The 18,960-nt window shown below is 39.5% G+C and overlaps 1 protein-coding gene across 1 annotated transcript; it reads right to left on the bottom strand.

The window, feature by feature from the left end:
* Positions 1-1,142: 1,142 nt before the first annotated feature.
* Positions 1,143-16,227, bottom strand: ldlrad2 (low density lipoprotein receptor class A domain containing 2). Its single transcript, XM_059327806.1, has 5 exons — positions 15,958-16,227; positions 13,191-13,676; positions 9,976-10,125; positions 9,681-9,821; positions 1,143-4,286 (listed from the first exon to the last, which is right to left on the bottom strand). Exons 1-5 carry the CDS (start codon positions 16,097-16,099, stop codon positions 3,982-3,984), a joined length of 1,224 nt encoding a protein of 407 aa, XP_059183789.1. The 5' UTR covers positions 16,100-16,227; the 3' UTR covers positions 1,143-3,981.
* Positions 16,228-18,960: the final 2,733 nt, after the last annotated feature.

Here is an 18,960-nt window from a genome sequence, read left to right as displayed (position 1 = left end):
CAAATGTTTTTAATGTTCTGATCCGGCCTGTGCTTGGATCAGGCCTTTATTGATTCATTCATTCTTAAGTATTTCTGACTGTATAGCTAATGGCTGGGGGCGTTGTTTACATGAACAAATAAAGGCCGGAACAGCACTTTTTAACCTTTAACCCTTAAAAAAAAAAAAAAAAGAAACCTTGACAAGGATTTGATCAGAAAGTCTTCTAATGTTTGTGGGCTGTCTGAGAAGAATGACGTAAATTAAGACGACCGCCATCCTCTGCTTCAGAGAGATAGCCTGCACCGCTGGACTGCAGGTCTCTGCTCCGTGTCACAGCAAACCCATTTAGAAACAAGAAACAGCATTTTCAACTTTTTTATTACCAGTGATGAAGCGTAGAGTTGTGGTCGTGAACGTCATGAAACAACCATTGTTGATGATGCTGCCACTACCAGCTGTCAGCAGTTAACTGAAAAGGCACCCACCTGGAGGGCTGGAAAATGACCAATCATAAGAGGCCCGGGGTCAGCCTTGGCCCCGCCCCAAATGTGTCAAAAGTTTAGCAGAGCTCCACCGCGAGCGAGCACGGGGGAGAATCTGCTTCACTCGGTTGCTGAATATGTGCGCAAAGATCAAACAATGACTCAAATATGACGTGGCGGAACTGTCTCCACCAGCATTTAATTTCAGTTGATTGCTCTGATCTGATTGGTCATCTCCACCTGGCCACCTGGTTGCTTAGCTACCAAAGCCTCCCCCCCTACCCCCCCCTCCCTCCTCCAAGACAGACATTCTAACTTAACGGACATGGCGTTTTTTCATAAAGCATGAGACCTTATAACTTGACATTGTCCAATCTGCCTCAAACTTGTCATGCATGATGATGGTTCATCACTGACTAGTTCTACATAACAATTTTGGGATAAATATTTATTAATTTTTACAACTTGATAATTGATAAAAATGGTCCAAAATTGACCAAGATACCACATCAAGACACCAAGACCTTGAGGAACAGCGTAGAAAAATACATGCTTGTTATACATCTTCTGAATGCTCTAGGTCTTTATTTGAGGCTGTAATTATCCTAGAGGTCAGGTTTTAAACAGGAAAGTACAGTTTCAAAAGTTAGTCTCACTACAATGTCATAGCTACCATGGCTGTGATGACTGAAATCATCACACATGAATAAAATTGGGCTCATTAAATCCAAAATAATCTCAGTTTATGATACCCAATTTATGTAAATCCAAGAAAATTGTCAGTTTTCCCTCATTAACATTTAGCCTAAAGGGTAGTAAGATAAATACCTAAATGCATATTTGGGATGTTTTCTTTCCACCAGTCTGAAAGAAGATGTATTATGGAAGCAAAACAGCCCAAAATCTCAAATTGACCAGGGCATGAAAAAACAATGCTTGTATTCTTTAAGTAATGTCTATTTGAAAATACAATGAACTCATTTAAAGCTGCTTTAATTTACTTTTTGGGCCACAAAAAAAATCACTTTCGCTTTACACTTTTAACATACAAATATTGATTAGTGCAGCTTTAAGACTCAGATGACATTTCTTTGACAATTTCAACTTTTATCATATTTCACTTCCAGAGATTGTTACAGTGTTTATTAAACACAGACTCGATAAAATCAGCCTGTAACCGTTGTATTTATCAATGAAGTGAACTGAATAAATTGTTACATGCTAAATGCAAGCAATCAGATGTGAGAAAAGCCTTGCTGGCAGGAAATATCCAGCCGGAGCGCTGACCTTCTCCACAGAGTGACGCACAGACACACGTCTTGTGTGTTGAGTGGCTCTTTTCTGTACTTGGTGTGTGTGTTGTCTGATGAGTGTCCAGATGCACATGTATTCCTGTACAGTCTCGGAAAGTAAGATGGATAAAGACGTCTGAATACTTTAATGTGCTGCAGCCTGGCAACTTGGAGGTCAGAAACACATTGTTTGTTTAAACATATGGCCTTATGCCTTACCAAGGACTCAAAAAAACAGTACATGGGGCTCTGTGTAATGTACTTACACAACACACAGTGTGGCAGAGGGAAGAAAGGTTATGGAGCTACTCCATCTAGAGGATGCCACAAAGAAAGTTTGCCTGGTGGACACATGAACACAGGATGCCCCTCACATTAAGCATTAATCTGGGTAAAAGGAAGGGGACAGGGGCTTGATTCTACTGTACTCTTTACTGTATATGAAGCCTGAGAGAGGACAGGGATCAGCCAGAAAGATGTCTAACAATTTTGATTAACTTTATGGCAAAAGATGTACATCTTCTCTCTGTTGGGTTGGTTCTCTCTGTTTGGGTTGGTTACAGATTGGATAGAACGACAAGCAGGATGTGACGAAGTACCTGACGCCACAACACGCGCCATTTTTAAAAGCTGGCGAAGCACTGTTGCCAACTTAGCAACTTTGTTGCTATATTTAGCGACTTCTCAGACCCCCTTAGCGACTAATTTAATAAAAATCGACTGGCGACAAATCCAGCGACTTTTTCTGGTGTTATTGGAGACTTTTGGAGACTCGTTCTTGCTTTTCTTAACGAACTGCGGTGGCCGGCTACCTCTACACTACCTCAATGTATGTAGACACTAGTGAAGACCAATCAACAAACTAAGACTAAAAATGCTTAACTTTTATTCATTGCATCCATTAATGAAAAGAAAAACAAACAAGAAAATAATCTTGATTAACTCTGTACCTTAACTTTGTAACAAGAAACATGTTTGAAGAGACTCCACATGAGAATCAGTTGCTTGTTTGTTTACTACTCCTAATGAGCCTCACCACAAAAGTTCAGGAGACAACAACCATTGTTTGGCTTCAGGGGGTTGAGGAGCCAGTACACATTAAAGGACAATAAAGAATCACACGCAAACAAATCATGATGAAGAGTGGCTCTAGTTTTGGTCAAATCATTTGTTTTTTTGTTCATTAATTCATATCTGTAATTTAAAGTTAAAATTAAATTTGATATTTTTTACTGAATTTTTCTGTTTCACCTCTCAGAGGTGTGCCCACAACAACTATTAATCTATGTACTTTCGCTGACAATACTTTATTAATTTAAATGTGTTAATTAGCAGGAATCTCTGTTATAATTGGCTATGCATTTATTTTGTACAAACAGAAGCATGTTAGATGTTCATAGTTAATTAACACAAAGTTTTTCCCTACAAAATGTCAACTGCTGTACACTGGTTGACTTTGTGCTCTATTATCCAAACTTCACATTGGCCTGTATGTGGAACAACAGTGGCCTGCGGGGAGGAGAGTGGAAAGTTTAAAAGAATTTCTCCAAGGGAGAACAGCTGTGGTCACCAGGCGGGTGACTTTGTAGTTCTGGGGCTGGTTCCCCAGCATGTGTCCATGGCATACTTTTGGTCAAAGCTGTGAACTGAAAGTGTAGTTTTACTGCATGACTGAGCAGAAAAGCACATTTATATACAAACAATTATGACTTAAACAGTTCACACCAAGAGCTTTACACACTTCATTGTCTCTTCTGAAGCTAAAAGCTGTACTTCTCAAACTTCATAAGCATTCTCTGAAACATAATGTGCTCCAATCAAGATAGAGATGACTTCAAAGCAGCCGAAATGTGCTGTGAACAGAAATGTTTTAAGAACCCTTAATCCCATCTTTTCAGATACATTCATACTTTTTACACAATCATCCTGTATATAGTCATACTTTACCCTGCTTTACCTTCTTATGAAAAAATAAACACAGCGGTCTTATCACCTGCATCATCATTTAAAGCACATAAACCACAGTTTAACCAAAACTGTTCAGCTCTGCTAATTTCAGCATTGTATACTGGACTACATTAGTCCAACCTTCACTTTAAAGATTCTTGGTCATGTTGCACTGCCTAATATGCAATAACTGTTCATGCCCATGACTGATCACAGCTGAGCATACTGTATCCATGTCTCAATAAACCAGACCTGATAAACCAAACAGTTCTTCTGATCTAAACGGCTGCTGTGGTAATATTTTCTTCAGCACTGTTTGTGGTGGCCGCCGTGCCAGCCGGGGTCCCGTTGACTGGTGTGTGTGGTGTGACTTTCGCAAGTCTGTGCTCTTTGCTGTGGGTGCAGCTGCGGGTGCAGAGCTGGCAGGAGGCGCAGGCCGAGTTGCAGCACGGTAAGAAGCGACAGAAGCTGATGCGCCACAAGAACCAACCAGGTGACCAGCAGCACCAGCAGAGCACCATGCTGCCTGCCACCACACCCAGGATGATGTAGAGGACCAACAGGGACAGAGAGGCAGGGGAGTCTAGGGAAAGGGGTGGGAGCAAAAATACAGCCACTTTATTCCGATGGCAGCCATATTTAAAGTCCTACTTGGTAGTTTGGAGCTCTCAGAGCTCCTCCTACAGCTTTGGGGTGTATATTTCAGAACACTGTCGTAAATAAACTCACTCCTGCTTTCTACCACAGGGCTGGCATGTGCATTTGTTGTCATCAGAGCCATCAGAGTAATGTCTAGGGTCTGAGTTATTCGCATAAGTTATTATGTAGCACCGTAAGGCCCAAAGTGAAATGCAATTCTGAATTTGTCACATACAAGAGACATGCAGCCAATGAATACATAACCTAATGTTTCGTTTTCTCGCTCATTCTAACTTATGCCCGCTTAGGTCATTTTACCATCATAATGATTTTTAAACTGTTTTTTTAAAGTTGAAAATGCTGCATAGTTCTTTTTAAATTGAAGTTATAATATAAGTCGAAAACATTATCACTCATACTTATATAACTTTTACTTATAATATTATTAGCCGAGCTAGTTCTGACATTTTAAAGTTTGCTCTGCCACCTGAAGCTGCAGCAGACTGAGGAGGGCTTCTCTTCTCTGTCTGTCTGTCTTTCTCTCTGCCTTCCCACTGTCTAAAATTACTGTTTAAAATTAGTATCAGTTATATTTTACAAACTCAACATCTAAAAAGTCACAGTGGTACTGGCCTGCGTAGCAGCAGTGGTGCCAATCACCCTCAAACAAAAGAAGTTGTCCTAATGATGGAAATAGAAAACTTACATAAGATCATTTGAGCTTCAAATCTACAGATTTACATCTTCAGAAAGGACTAATGGACTTAAGAGTGAGAGCCACAGACTGTTGCTCGTCAGGAAGAATTCAGAGATGGGCTAACCAATTGCTATTCAAAATAATAATAATAATAATAATAATAATAATAATAATAACAATAATAACAATAATAATATAATATATATAATATAATAATAATGTATAAATAATGTACAGTGGGACCGTGAAGCACAGACTGAATTTTGAGTCCTGCCCTACTGCCCTGTGATTGGCTGGTACTTTCTTGTGATTGGATGCCCGTGCCAATGGTTTTCCTGGCAAATTTTAAGGAAGTCTCACTAGCGGAGTGACACTGCTGAGGGTTGTAATCGTATAAGTATCAATATATTATATGCCCTTATATCCAGAGGGGATGCAACTTATCTCTAACTGACTGGCCAAACCAAGTCAGAATAAACCTGTAGAGGATATTTCTTTTCCATTTTTCACCTAACATTTATCCCCAGAGAAAGACAATTGTGCTTATTCAACAATAAATAAATCAAATAAAGATGAACATCGCAGCCATTATACAGTATGACAGGACCCACCCACTTTATTAAATGATGGGTTTAGACCCCTCCCCTTTTACGATGTTGAAAATCTGTGTACCCATCCCCTCGTCACTCAGGTGCCTTGCCAGTGCTTCATTATCAAACCCATTCTGCCTGCTTGTTGAGAAAATACCCAAATCAATGTAATTCCATACCATGTTTTTCACTGCTACCTTGCACAGAGCATGAACACACATACACATTGTGCTGCGGCTGCTGGGTTGACTCTTGTGGTAGAAGTGCGACAATGGAAGGCCCGCGGGTGGGAGGTAAACTCTGTGTGGGACATTAGTACTATTTTGAATGGTTCATAAACTGGTTAGTGTAGGATCTTCACTCTTGTCTACAATTTGTTACTGGTAGGTTGAAAGTTATGCCGACAAGAACTGCAGTCAAAGCCCTGTGGTTTGAGCCTGCTGCTCCTCTGTGCCTAACTGCTGGATTTAGCACACTAGCTGCATTCAAGAAGTCTTCCAGCCTTCAAACACTGTTTTAACTGGAAGACATTTTGGAACAGTAGCTTTCAATTGTCCTTTGCACCAGCTTGGTTAAATAAAAGGACATTTATTAAATTGGCCACACATTTGAAATGTTTTGGACCCAGATCAAGGTAAAATATGAGTTGTGCAGTTTGCCGTTATCATTTAACAGTAATTTCAAATTAGTAATGTTGCTGCAAAAATGTATTTGGCTATGTTGTTGTGTGCTGTGCAAAGGCTTTTGGACTGCTTATATAAAGTGGGTTTCTGTCCTGTAACAGGGCCTGGTATGGTTGCTGAGTAATTTGTAAATCCAGATTAATTCTGTGGTGACTGTTTTGGATCGTGATTGTTTATTTGTGCTTGTTGTCATAATCTCTATGTATGCATTTGGTTTGTTCAATCTAAGTTCACAGATTTAAAACGTGAGGTTACCCAGAAATTAAAAATCAATACAACCGCAGTGCTTTTACCTTGTTGCTAAAATGGAATCTCATGGAAAAAAAAGAAAAGTTGACATGGAATGTAGAGTTTTAACAATTCAAGACATTCAAGCACAAGACAGACTGGACCTTTCTCACTAAAAAAGAAAAAAAGAAGTGAAAAACCCGAATAAATTGCTGGTTTACTGCAAAACATACATGCTCTATATTGTTTTTTTTGGTTTGAATGTATGTTGTGTTTAAAATTAATGGAAAAGTGCATTAATGATTGGATTTTTTTTACTGTTTTTACTGCTATATTTGACTCCACATTAACATAGTCTTATCATAACATGTATTTCTACCAGCTTTTTATAAAATTGATGAAACTAATATTGAGCAGAATTAAGTTCAGAGTATTATTCTGGCCCTCCGCAACCTTTGCAGTATCTTATGTTGCCCCTTGGAAAAATTAATTGCCCACTCATGCATTAGAGGAATGGCACTCAGCTGGTTTAAATTGTATCTAACAGACCGTTCCCAGTTTGTTCATGTGAACAATGAAACCTCCGTGCGCACTGATGTTAACCACAGTGTTCCACAGGGTTCTGTGCTTGGACCAATTTTATTCATCCTTGATATGCTCCCTCTAGGTAATATCATTAAAAAACATTGGATTCACTTTCGTTGTTATGCTGATGACACTCAGTTATATATATCAATCAAGCCAGGTGAAATTGATCAGCTAGCCAAACTTAATGCATGCCTTACGGACATAAAAACCTGGACGACCCACAACTTCCTGATGTTTACCTCAGATAAAATTGAAGTGATTGTGCTGGGACCCGAACACCTCCGAAACTCATTATCTAAAGATTAATTAATTAATTAGCATCAATGGCATTACCCTGGCCTCCAATACCACCATAAGGAACCTTGGAGTTATCTTTGATCAGGATCTGTCATTTAACTCCCACATGAAACAAACTTCAAGGACTGCATTTTTTCACCTACGTAATATTACAAAAATTAGACACATCCTGTACAAAAGGATGCAGAAAAATTAGTTTGTGTTTTTGTTACTTTAAGGTTAGATTACTGTAATTCCTTACTGTCAGGCTGCTCCAATAAATCCCCTAAAACTTCCGATGGTCCAGAATGCTGAGGCTCGTGTACTGACGATCATATTTCTCCTGTTCTAGCTTCGCTGCACTGGCTCCCTGTAAAATCCAGAATTTAATTCAAAATCCTTCTTCTTACTTACAAAGCTCTAAATGGTCAGGCACCATCATATTTTAAAGACCTCATAGTGCCATATTACCCTTCAAGAGCACTACGCTCCCAAAATACTAGGTTACTCGTGGTTCCTAAAGTCTTTAAAACTAGATTGGGAGCCAGAGCCTTCAGTTATCAAGCTCCTCTCCTGTGGAATCATCTTCCAGTCTCAGTATGGGAGGCAGACACCCTCTCTTTATTTTAGAGTAAACTTAAAACTTTCCTCTTTGACAAAGCCTATAGTTAGGGCTGGCCGCTGTGAGGGTCTAAGGACAGAGGGTGATGTACCATGTACAGTCTGTGAAGCCCTTTGAGGCAAATCTGTGATTTTTGATTTTAGGCTATATAAATAAAATTGACTTGACTTGACTTAAAAATGCTTGCATTATAAATGCAAAACATTTAGTAATGTGCATTTCAGTTGTGCCTGCAAGTCCAGGATCATTGAATTCAATTTTTCTGTAATAGTATTATTTGTTATTGTTTGCTGCTTAAAAAAATCATTAGCAGTGCTATAAACAATCTAGTTCCCTCTTACCTCCCTTATTTTCAGGCCTTTATGAAATGTTGTCTCTATTTATATGAAGTGCTTCTTAGTAGCAGTGTTGTGGGTCTAAAAATGTGTGTATACAAAGCCGCCAAGGTGAATGCATATTGTGGCTTTGAGATAAATGCCTCAGGTCCCGCTGATTCTTCATAGTCATAGAAATTATTGATTTATTGGTGAATACATAGCAGCACTTTGACTACAGTTGCCCTGTCCAGTTTACTCATTGATTTGATTATATATATATATATATATATATATATATATATATATATATATATATATATATATAATATGTATATATATCAAAAGAAAAAAGCATAGTCACCTCAAGTGTAAGTAAAAAAAGAAGAGCTGACTTTTTTAAATTAAAGATAGCTCTGAATTCGTCATCAAATCAATGCCTGTACTTTTCATTTTTCAATATCTTGAAATTAAAAAAATCTACTTGTTTTCCTCATGCTAGAAGCTGGACCACTGCTTTTTTCCCATTAGATTGAACTTTCATCTTAAGTAAGTTGTTACTTTGCAGATTCAGATCACCAATACAAAACATAATCAACTAATATTTAAAAATACTTAAATATTTGAAATTAGTTGTTATTAGTTATTTATTGCAATAATCTTATTTATAGATAGACACAGAGGTTGGCTGTAACAAAACCTCAACCCTGGCTTTAATTTAAGCTACTAAATAAATCATATACATGTTGATATGCCTGGAGCCCACTCAATGTTTAAATATCCAATATTTACAGTTTAACCACAGCTAACAAACTGCTACTGAATCAGTCTGTTCATCCAGGGTCCCTCACTGTGGGCTGACCAGGGTGCATTGAAATGGATCTCAGCTAATAAGCAGCTGGCAATTTGCATAGCAACGGATGTGAATCTTTTTCTCCGACTCTTAATTGAACAGTCAGAACAGAAGAATAGCTGTTTTCTTAGACAAGACTTGGCAGGCCTTAAAAGCAATCAGAAGCTGACAGGCTGGCCCAGACAGTCTGTGTTTGCAAGAGAGACAGATCACTCAAAAGGCTGCTCTCTGCCGTGAGAATCCATCACCATTTATTGGTTTACAAGGCTTTTGTTAAAATTAACAACTCAATGGTCACCTCCATTAGTTTTATGCCCAGTCATCAGGACACTTTGCATCCAAATGGAAATTTAGTTAATTTGCTTACCAACCAAGCGACTGCAGGACGTAATCACAGTGCATCACACGGTGATTATTTTGTGCTCAGTGTAGAATGTCTCTATCAGTTGAATAAATAAATATCTGATATGTCACAGTCAACACTCACCTGTCACAGACTCATGACTGGGAGAACTGTCTGGCATGCCACAGTTGATATGTGTAGGAATCAGCGCTGTGGGTGGATTCACAAAAGGTGGGGGTGGGGTTGCTATTGGCGGTGGAGGTTCAGGAGGTAAAAGCTGACCTGCTGATAAAGGACAGATTTGGGTCAACTTTTAAATGGTAGAAAATCCACTTTGTTGAGATGTAAAGAACCCACTTTTTTGAGTGAGCTGCAATAAAATTAGAAACTGTATGTTCAAATATCAGCATCACAAATGTCACCTCATCACTTAACTGACCTTTACAACCCGTAGTCAGGTTTTCCTCCAGGTCACTTCCATCCCCACAGTTGTCAATGCCCTTATCATCACACACTAGATTGAGAGGGATACACTTCCCATTCCTGCAGGTGAAATAGGGCTCATTGCTGCACTCTGATTGGTTAAAACCTGAAGAGAAAGGATTTAGAGATCAGGACAAGAGATGAAGGATCTGCATTAATCATAAAAGTTTAAGAGGTTTTGGTTTGTTTTGAAGGCTTACAAATATGTAGAATGCATTTTCATTCTAATAAAACATTTTCAGAGCTTTTGTTCATATCACTGTTAGCTAGCACCCAGTCGACAGTTTCTTGTGGGATACGTGATTCATGCACCTGCTGAAGAGTTCAAAAAGTCATCAGAACAATTGAAACCTCCGATGCTGTACTGGCTGATGAACATAAGCTATCATAAGCTATAAAGCTAATGATAGGCTAACATAAGCTATCTGTTGTTGGCTTGTTGGTCACGTTAGAGTTACATACATTAACATTAATTTTGTTTTCCCAGAGCTCCTCAGGGAAACCCTAATATTGCAGATGTCAGACCCTCTTGGCAGGACATGAACAAACACTTCATTCACTTGTTACGTATTCTATCTGACAGAGGTTAAGTAGAAATTTTGGGGATTTTTACTTTACTGGAGTAATTAATTTTCGGCTTACTTTTTATTTCTACTCCTTACATTTTCATGTAATTATCTGTACTTTCTAATCCTAACATTTTTAAAATAGCCTTGTTACTCCCAATTCATTTCGGCTTGTTTCATTATGGATTTTCATCGTTCAAACACACACACAAAATCCCCTATACAGATAAACGGCTCCATCCAGATAGAGTGAATGTGATTGTGGTTGGAGGAGAAGTATAAACATATACCATTCCGACACCCTATTGGTTTGTACGCCGTCCGTCCTACCTGACCCGGTCAATAAGATCAACTAGCCATCAGCCAATCCAAAAACAACATACTGCTACACATGATCCAATTAGAAAATAGCATTGGTAAAAATCCGACTTAACGTAATGAATGCGAATACTTTTGACACCTCTGCTATCTGATTACTCAAATTAAGTTACATACTAAATCCTTTGTCGTGTGGCAGGTGCACCCCGCAAGCACAAGTTGTTGCACTTCTTTGAAAAGAAAATCTGGTTATGGGAAATAACCACACATATGCCACAAACTGTACGAATTTAAGAGCACATAAACAAAAACAAACAACGACCATGGCACAGACCTCATGCCCTCTCTTGCAATGTTGATGAAAGTGAAAAAGAATTTGTCTTATTCTTCTCCAAAATGTAATGTGTTCTTCTTGGCCCACGCTACACCATATCACAAAGTTTTATGAAAATCAGGCCAGTAGTTTTTCTGTGAACCTACTGACAAACCAAACTGCAGGTAATAAGGAGATCCTTTTGAGAAATGTATTTTCTAATGCAAATAACTTTATTCAGAATACCACCAGTTAAGCCGTAACTGCAAATTAATGACTTGATGACTTGACAGATGACTTGTACGGTTTGCATTGTTTCATGAAGGATGTGTATGTATAATTCTGCCAAGCCTTTAGGGTAATGTATATTTTAACCCCTTAGTGTTCTGCTGGCCCACCCCGGGGCCTGGACAACTTTTGTTGTTGTTGAGGTTATCGTGGACTCAATGGTCATGCTACAAAGAAACTGGTATCATATGAGACTAGAATGTCTAAGGAATGCATTCAATTCACATCCCTTGACTTCTGACCTCAAGAAAATGGGTTCTGTGTGTATCCAGGAGTCTCCCCTTCATATGCATGCTCACTTTAGGCCTCAAATATACCATCAAAAAAAGACACGACAAAAAAAACATGCAGTACAAATATATTATTTTTGTCTATTGACTAAACAGTCTTGGAATTGCATAACACCAGACAGCTGAGACTCTAGTGGATCCAACAAGCCCAGTGTATCCATGTCTGATGGATAAAACTGGACAGTAGCCGCTGGAGTGAGATCAGTTTTTGATGAGGCTGTGACCTCGAGGATAATCACAGCCTCATGAAACTTCACAACCATAACCTAGAGACCTAGAGCATTCAGAGGATGTATCGAAAATAAGGGGTTTTCTCAGCAGATGCCACAACAGAAGTGCCCATCATCCAATTGCTTAAAAAGGACAATTCTCCCAGAAATCTCCAAAATGTCATCAGTTTTGGATATCAAATGATAGCAAGAATTTTTCTTTGGTTCTCCTCAAGGTCTTGGTGGTATTTGGAGGGATTTTTAACCATTCCACAAAAATGTTAAATTCAGTGTAACCAGTGGTATCAATTCTACAATTAAACAATTCTACAATGTCATTTGGCAGACGCGTCTATCTAAGCGACGCACATTTGAGAGTAAGTACAACACAAGCAAAGCCAAGAAGCAATACAAGAGTAAGTGCCATGGGTCAAGTTTTAGACCATTAGAACGAAAGTGCTTTTAGGCAGTGCGAGCGGTCAGTGTGAACAGTTTATTTTATCTTATTTATTTATCTATCTATTGTCATCTGTGTAGATCAAGTGTGAAGGTGTGCAGTAAAGGGTTGGGTCTTAAGTCTTAGTCTTAGTCTCTTAAAGATTGAGAAGGACTCAGCAGATTGGAGTTTGGAAGTTCCTTCACTACAGAACCCCCCAAAATTGCAGCAACAACTTATGAGAGATAACTAATCATGGAAGCACCTTTGAATGTTCTAAGTCCCTTACATGCTTAAACTAATTTTAATTAATGATTGACAACATATGAACAGAAGTTGACACACAGGGCTGACCTACAACTCAAATACGTCTTTAGGTTCCCAACTTTCAGGTGACGTACACTTTCTATATGGCATCTATGGCTATCTCCACCTAAAAACCTTCTGACCCTGTGACTCCTAACCTTCTGAAAAAGGAGCCAAACTGCTCAGGGGTTAAACTTTTGTAAAGGGTATTTGTGCTAAGTGCTGCCAAAACTAAATCAATGCACATTTCTTGGCTAAAGGAAGGCCTCCTGAATGAGAGTGCCCTCCAAGATGTCCGATTATAGACAATAATAGACCTCATTCTTTATTGTCTGATTTTAAGCCATGAGGATCGGTATACCATCATCATAAATGAGTTTATGTTCAATACATAAGACACAAAGATTGGATCCTAGAATGGATGGATGGTCTGTGTCTGTCTTACCAAGTCTGAAGGAGGTGAAGTCCCCCACAAAGTCCACTCTGGGCTGAGTCCCTCGGGTGACCAGCCTCAGGGTCAGGTAGTTTCCTGTGGACAACACTGGCCGCGGCGGGCTCTTCCCACAAAGAGGAGGTCCGAGGGGAGGTGAGTTCTTGTCCCGACCATCGTAGAACTGAACGTATGATCCAGCATGACACGGGTCCCCTGAGCTTTCACCAGAGGTGGGCTCCAGTCTGGGGTTGAGAGGGGCGGAGCCACGAGGGGACTCTGGAAAAAGAGGGGCCGGGCTCAGAGGGGCCACTCGTAGCAAACTGTAGACCAGGAAGAAGCGGAAGTGGAACTGGACCTTGTCTTTAGGGGAGCTGGCCTGCATAGTGAGGTGGCAGTCAGTCCCCATGGTCACAAAGTAGTACTTCTTGGACTCCTGGTGTGAGTTGACAATCATGCCGTCACCCCGGATCGTCTGGCCACAGAAGTCCACCACGTTCACTGCCAAGAAAAAGCCACACGAGAATCTTCAGAGACAAGCTGATACATGAGTGATGCATATGTAAAGAGTCAAACTCCAAAAAATAACTGTTTACATATTTGGCTTTAAAAAAACTTCTATACTGATCTCAAAGGGGGACTTGTGTCTTTTGGAGTCTCATTCTCGGGAAAGTAAAGAATCCTGTTTTCATTTTCATTTGTGATCAAGACATAACAGTGTTTGATGTGTCAAGATAACATTGAAATTAAAAGATTATACCAGAATTCCATTATATAAAGAGGACAATCAGATTCTTGAGATAACAGGCTAAAGGACTATGGTCATAATTTGTGTAAGTGAGTGAGTGTAAGACTGCTGAGTCATTAATGACAATATATGATTCCATACGAGGCTATGACCGGTCGACATGCATCATTCATCCACACGTGTATCTTCATATGTTTTAATAATAATAGCCATTATCTGTGACTCCTTGATGATGAAACTCATCATTCTGAAGGTGATATGCTATGTTAAATGTTTTATGTTATTTTAAAGGATAGATTCACTATGTTACTATTCCTCTACTGAAGCTCATCAAGGAAATAGGAAACCTAAAGGAAAAACTGTTTTTAGTTTAAAAAAATCAAAAGCTAAAAGCTAATCCAGTTGCATTTACATAGTATTTCTAGATAAATCAACACCTGGATGACTAAGAGTGATGTGTTGAAGAGGACGGCTAACTCTCAACTTCTTCTGTTGTCACTCAAATCTTAGACTAAGGTGCCAAACAGAGCTCGTCTTCACTGGTAGATGTACAAAGTTGTGATCAGCATGATGATTGTTTGAGGAGCAGCTCACTGCTCATCCACAGGCAGGACCAGGACAGATGGGTGGGCAGATCCGGCTCCTGCAGCCCCCACCCAGACACCCACCGCCCCCTGCCTCTGGGCTGCAGGCCAAATAATGAGAAAATTTACGACCACCCCTGGAGTTTATTAGCTCCGTTTCCCTGGGAGACAACTAGATCCTCCTGCACTGACCTCCAGGAATGTCCCAAAGCCCGGGAGCCCCTGTTGGTGGGAAACAGCTCATCCCCTCTGCACTGCACAAGTAAATACAAAGCTTCAGGGGACAATGTCCAAAACATGGCTGACCAGAGGTCACCAAGTCCCCCAGTAAAGATTTTGTTGGCTGAATATTCAGCTCTTTTTAAATACTATTGTATAGCAAATCCAGAGGGCGGCTGAGGGGTCAAGGTGGATGACACACTGTAGTGAGAAATGTGTCTGAGACAGCATTGTGTGGAAAAGGGCAGCAGCCTCACTGTCCATCCATGTGTTATTCTAACACTGGTGACTCAACACAGACTCACACTCAAACTCAGTTCTTCTGTACAACAAAGTTTACAGAAGGGCTCCAGATGCTAAAGAAAAACTACATTTATCATGATAAATATTCTTACAGAAAATCTATTTGGATAAAAAGACAGGGATATTTGTGTGATGACACATGCAATGTTCTGTGTATCTGGATGTTTTTCTTTGCTCTAGGAACTTGAACTCCCATCCAGTGAGTGACACCTGATCTACGTACAAATGACCCTTCCTCAGTCTCTCAATCGGCCAGCAGACAGAGGCTCTGCAGGGCAAAGTGTTGCCACAGCGCTCTGTTTACTCTTACTTTGATTGATTTCATACGATCACTTATCCAACTTTGTCTCCTCCTTCATCTTGCTTCCCCTTGAACCCAGGTTCTAACAACTGGTCATTGGCTTATCCAGAAATGAGATAAAGTGTAATTTACACAATGGCTCCTTTTTGCAAAAACATGCTGTTAAACTGCATCATCTTATCACAGTAATGTCACTTGTATTTCAGAGAAGTTAGAAGCCACATCTAATGAGATGTGCTCCATTAGAAAATGATGTTTATGATGCGTTTTGAGGTAGGCTATATTCTGAATCACATAAACAATACTTTAGTCACAACTGCTACTTCTACTACTACATGAGGTTTGGTGATATTATATTGAAGTAAATGACATAGGATTATCTCAATATCTAAATGTTACAATATTCACAAACTTTCGTCCAATCACTACTATGGTTACTTCTATTATACAACTACTACTACTCCCTGCAGCTCGCATCTGAAACAACAGCACTTATCTCAGTCAGGACGTTACGCACACACTCGGATTGCGCGCACACGAGAGCGTCACTTTCAACACGATCCAAACATCAAGTATCAGTAAGTTATAAGTGATTCCAGTCGGTATATCCGGTGGCTGAAGTCTTACCGGTCTCGATGGCCGAGCTGCAGAGAGTCATGAAGCAGAGCAGAAAGAGCAGCCTGAGCAGACGCTGCCAGCAGCTCTCCACCTCCACCTCCATCATCCAGGCCGAGACACAAGTGCGCCAAGGAGGAGACAGCAGAGTCATTCTAAGCTCGCAGTAAACACAAGAGGAGCTTTAGAGCACAGGGCAGCAGGATCTATTCACTGTGTCATACAGCTATGAGTTGAGGCCAGCCGCTCTGCTCTCCATCATAAATCCTCTCTGGCTTTTATTCCAGTCGAACCTCCTCTCAGTCCTGTCCGTCAACCTATCCTGTCATCTCCATGACAACACCCAACCAATCAGCTGTCAAGCTCCTGGTTTAAACAAAAGTTTCCCAACCGATGTCAACTTTTCCAAGTCATATGTCCATTTATCGGTTTACAAACATATAAGCATGAACAATGTTTTACCATATTCATATGAATGAGTTAGGAGGTTATAATCCAGGGTCTTTTATTTTGGTGATAGGGGGACTTTAGGATTACATGTGTTTTATGGAGCTATGTTGTAAAAGAGTAATTTACAGTAAAGTGAGTCAATTTGACACAATGAAATACTCACAATCATAAATGCACATTTAAATGACCATGGATGAATGACCCTGCTGAGGCATATTGCAAAATGAATAATCGGAATAATCTTATTATACAGTTGACCAATCCATGGTGTAGTTCTGTTAGATACCAGTCCTATATGTGGAAACACTGGTATTTGTGTCTTTTATAGGAAGTATATAAGCACTGTTTTTATATGCCACTTTTTACTGCTAAGACTTATTAGATGCCTTTTTACTGAATTTGCATGTTTGTTTTATGTACTGTATGTGATTTTATGTCTATTTGCACGTTGGAGTCTGTAATTAAGTTTGATGGTGATGATAGTGATGGAGTAATGCTCTTCTCCAAATTGTGAATAGAATTCATACAACCCAGTAGCCATAATATACAGACAGCATGGAGCTTTTGGCGCCCATGGAGTGCATTTACCTGCTTTTATAAGTTGGTGAACCATGCAGATTTTCAAATGATGGTCAGTCTGTTAAAGCTGGCTGACCGGTAAAACGATCTGCCTGTGTTAGAATTCCTGTATATAATAATAATGTGTGTAATATGTGTAATGTAATAATGTGGATGACAGGGCACTTTAAGTACAAATATGTTGTCGCTTCAAAATGATTTGTATTCTTGTCTCTCTTCACAGACCAAGCTGTGTTTGACTCTGCTTCACTCTAGTGGCTGAAAAGAAAAGTGCAGGGATTCGCATGTTTAATTACAAAAATGGGTGAGAACTTTTGTTATTGTATATGATGACTGGAATTCAGATAAAGGGTTGCCTTTACAGAACACTTGAATTCAGCACTGAAAATAAGAGCAATTTAATGAATAAATCAAACCAGCAGGTGTGATAATGTCTAGCTTCTGCTAACTATATCTGCTGTTAGTGGAGGAGAGATGTAAATACTCTAAAAGACAAAAGGTCCTTTCAGGTTCTCATATACAGGTACATGTCAAAAAATTTGAATATAATGATTAAGTTCAATATTTTTTGTCAATCATTTCAGAAAGTGAAACTCATACATTATATAGATTCATTACGCATAGAGTGAAATATTTGAAGCCTGTTTTTCTTGTAATTTTGATGATTCTGGCTTAGTGGTAATGAAAACCCGAAACTCAGTGTCTCAGAAAATTAGAATATTGTGAAAAAGTTCAATATGTGAGTCCAGAGTCAGTGATGGTTTGGGGCCATGTCCTCTGCTGCTGTTGGTCCACTGTGTTTCTGAAGTCCACAGTCAACATAGCAGCCATCTAGCAGGACATTTTAGAGCACTTCATGCTTCCACAAGCTCTTTGGAGATGCTGCTTTCATTTTCCAGCAGGACTTGGCACCTGCCCACACTAGCAAAGGTACCAAAAGCTGCTTCAGTGACCAAGGTGTTACTGGGCTGGACTGGTCAGCAAACTGGGCTGACCTGAACCCCCATAGGAGTCTATGGGCTGTTGTCAAGAGGAAGTGAGAGACACCAGATGACCTGAAGGCTGCTATAAAAGCAACATGGTGCTGTAGGCTGATCTCCTCCATGCCACCAAGTATAAATGCAGTAATTCATGCAAAAGGAGCCCAACCAAGTATTAAATGAAAAGAAATGAACATACTTTCAGAAGCCTGACATTTGTGTTAAAATATCCCTTTTTTAAATTGATCTTATGCGCTATTCTAATTTTCTGACACACTGAGTTTTGGGTTTTCTTTATCTGTAAGCCATAATCATCAATATTACTAGAAATCCAGGCTTGAAATATTCATATTATTATATGTGTAATGAATCTATATAATATACAAGTTTCACTTTCTGAAATAATTGACAAAAAAATATTGAACTTTTTCATGATATTCTAATTTTTTTGAGGCCTTAAAGCGTTTGATCTTTACCACAGAGTTCCTGGATACCTTACCTTATTTCTATGTGTGGGATATAAACAGAATGTTATCATAGCATCTTTAACTTGTTCTGATGGCATGAGCCTTTGTAGAAAAACTGAAACTGAAAAACCTTCACTGTAGCAGAGCATGGTCCTGGCTAGAAACACCAGAGATACTGGCTGTGCTCAAAGGTGAAACCGACCCAGAACCCTCAACCAGGAATGGCAGTGAAACACAGATGTTCAGCCTAGCATGCTGTGAGGTGAGTCCACACAAAATATTTCATTTTGCTCTGCACACATGACCATTAAAACAGCTTTCTCTGCTGGATGTGTACACTTGGACTTGAAATTCAGTTCAGTATAATAATCTGGCCCTCCCTAACCAGCCGACTCTGAGATCCATGACGAAAGTTGGTTCTGCACGAGTATTAGAAGTGTAAAAGTAGTGAAACACCGACTAAGTGTGACCTTAGTCTGTGCCCTTCACAAATAGCTGTGAGCATTTAGAAGCTTGATCAGCTTGATCAGGTTCTCTGA

This window comes from Centropristis striata, chromosome 3 (genome assembly GCF_030273125.1).
Source record: "Centropristis striata isolate RG_2023a ecotype Rhode Island chromosome 3, C.striata_1.0, whole genome shotgun sequence".
NCBI classification, from domain to species: domain Eukaryota; kingdom Metazoa; phylum Chordata; class Actinopteri; order Perciformes; family Serranidae; genus Centropristis; species Centropristis striata.
Note: the sequence above shows the minus strand (reverse complement) of the source record. Positions and strands in the feature narration are given on the sequence as shown.

What these genes read in the sequence shown, in the direction of transcription:
- ldlrad2 (XM_059327806.1), bottom strand. Translation starts at nt 16,099, where the DNA reads ATGACTCTGCTGTCTCCTCCTTGGCGCACTTGTGTCTCGGCCTGGATG. An exon ending in CAGCTCGGCCATCGAGACCG is followed by an intron (nt 13,677 to 15,957) that starts GTAAGACTTCAG and finishes TTTTCTTGGCAG; the next exon opens with TGAACGTGGTGGACTTCTGT. An exon ending in CAGTCATGAGTCTGTGACAG is followed by an intron (nt 4,287 to 9,680) that starts GTGAGTGTTGAC and finishes CCCTTTCCCTAG; the next exon opens with ACTCCCCTGCCTCTCTGTCC.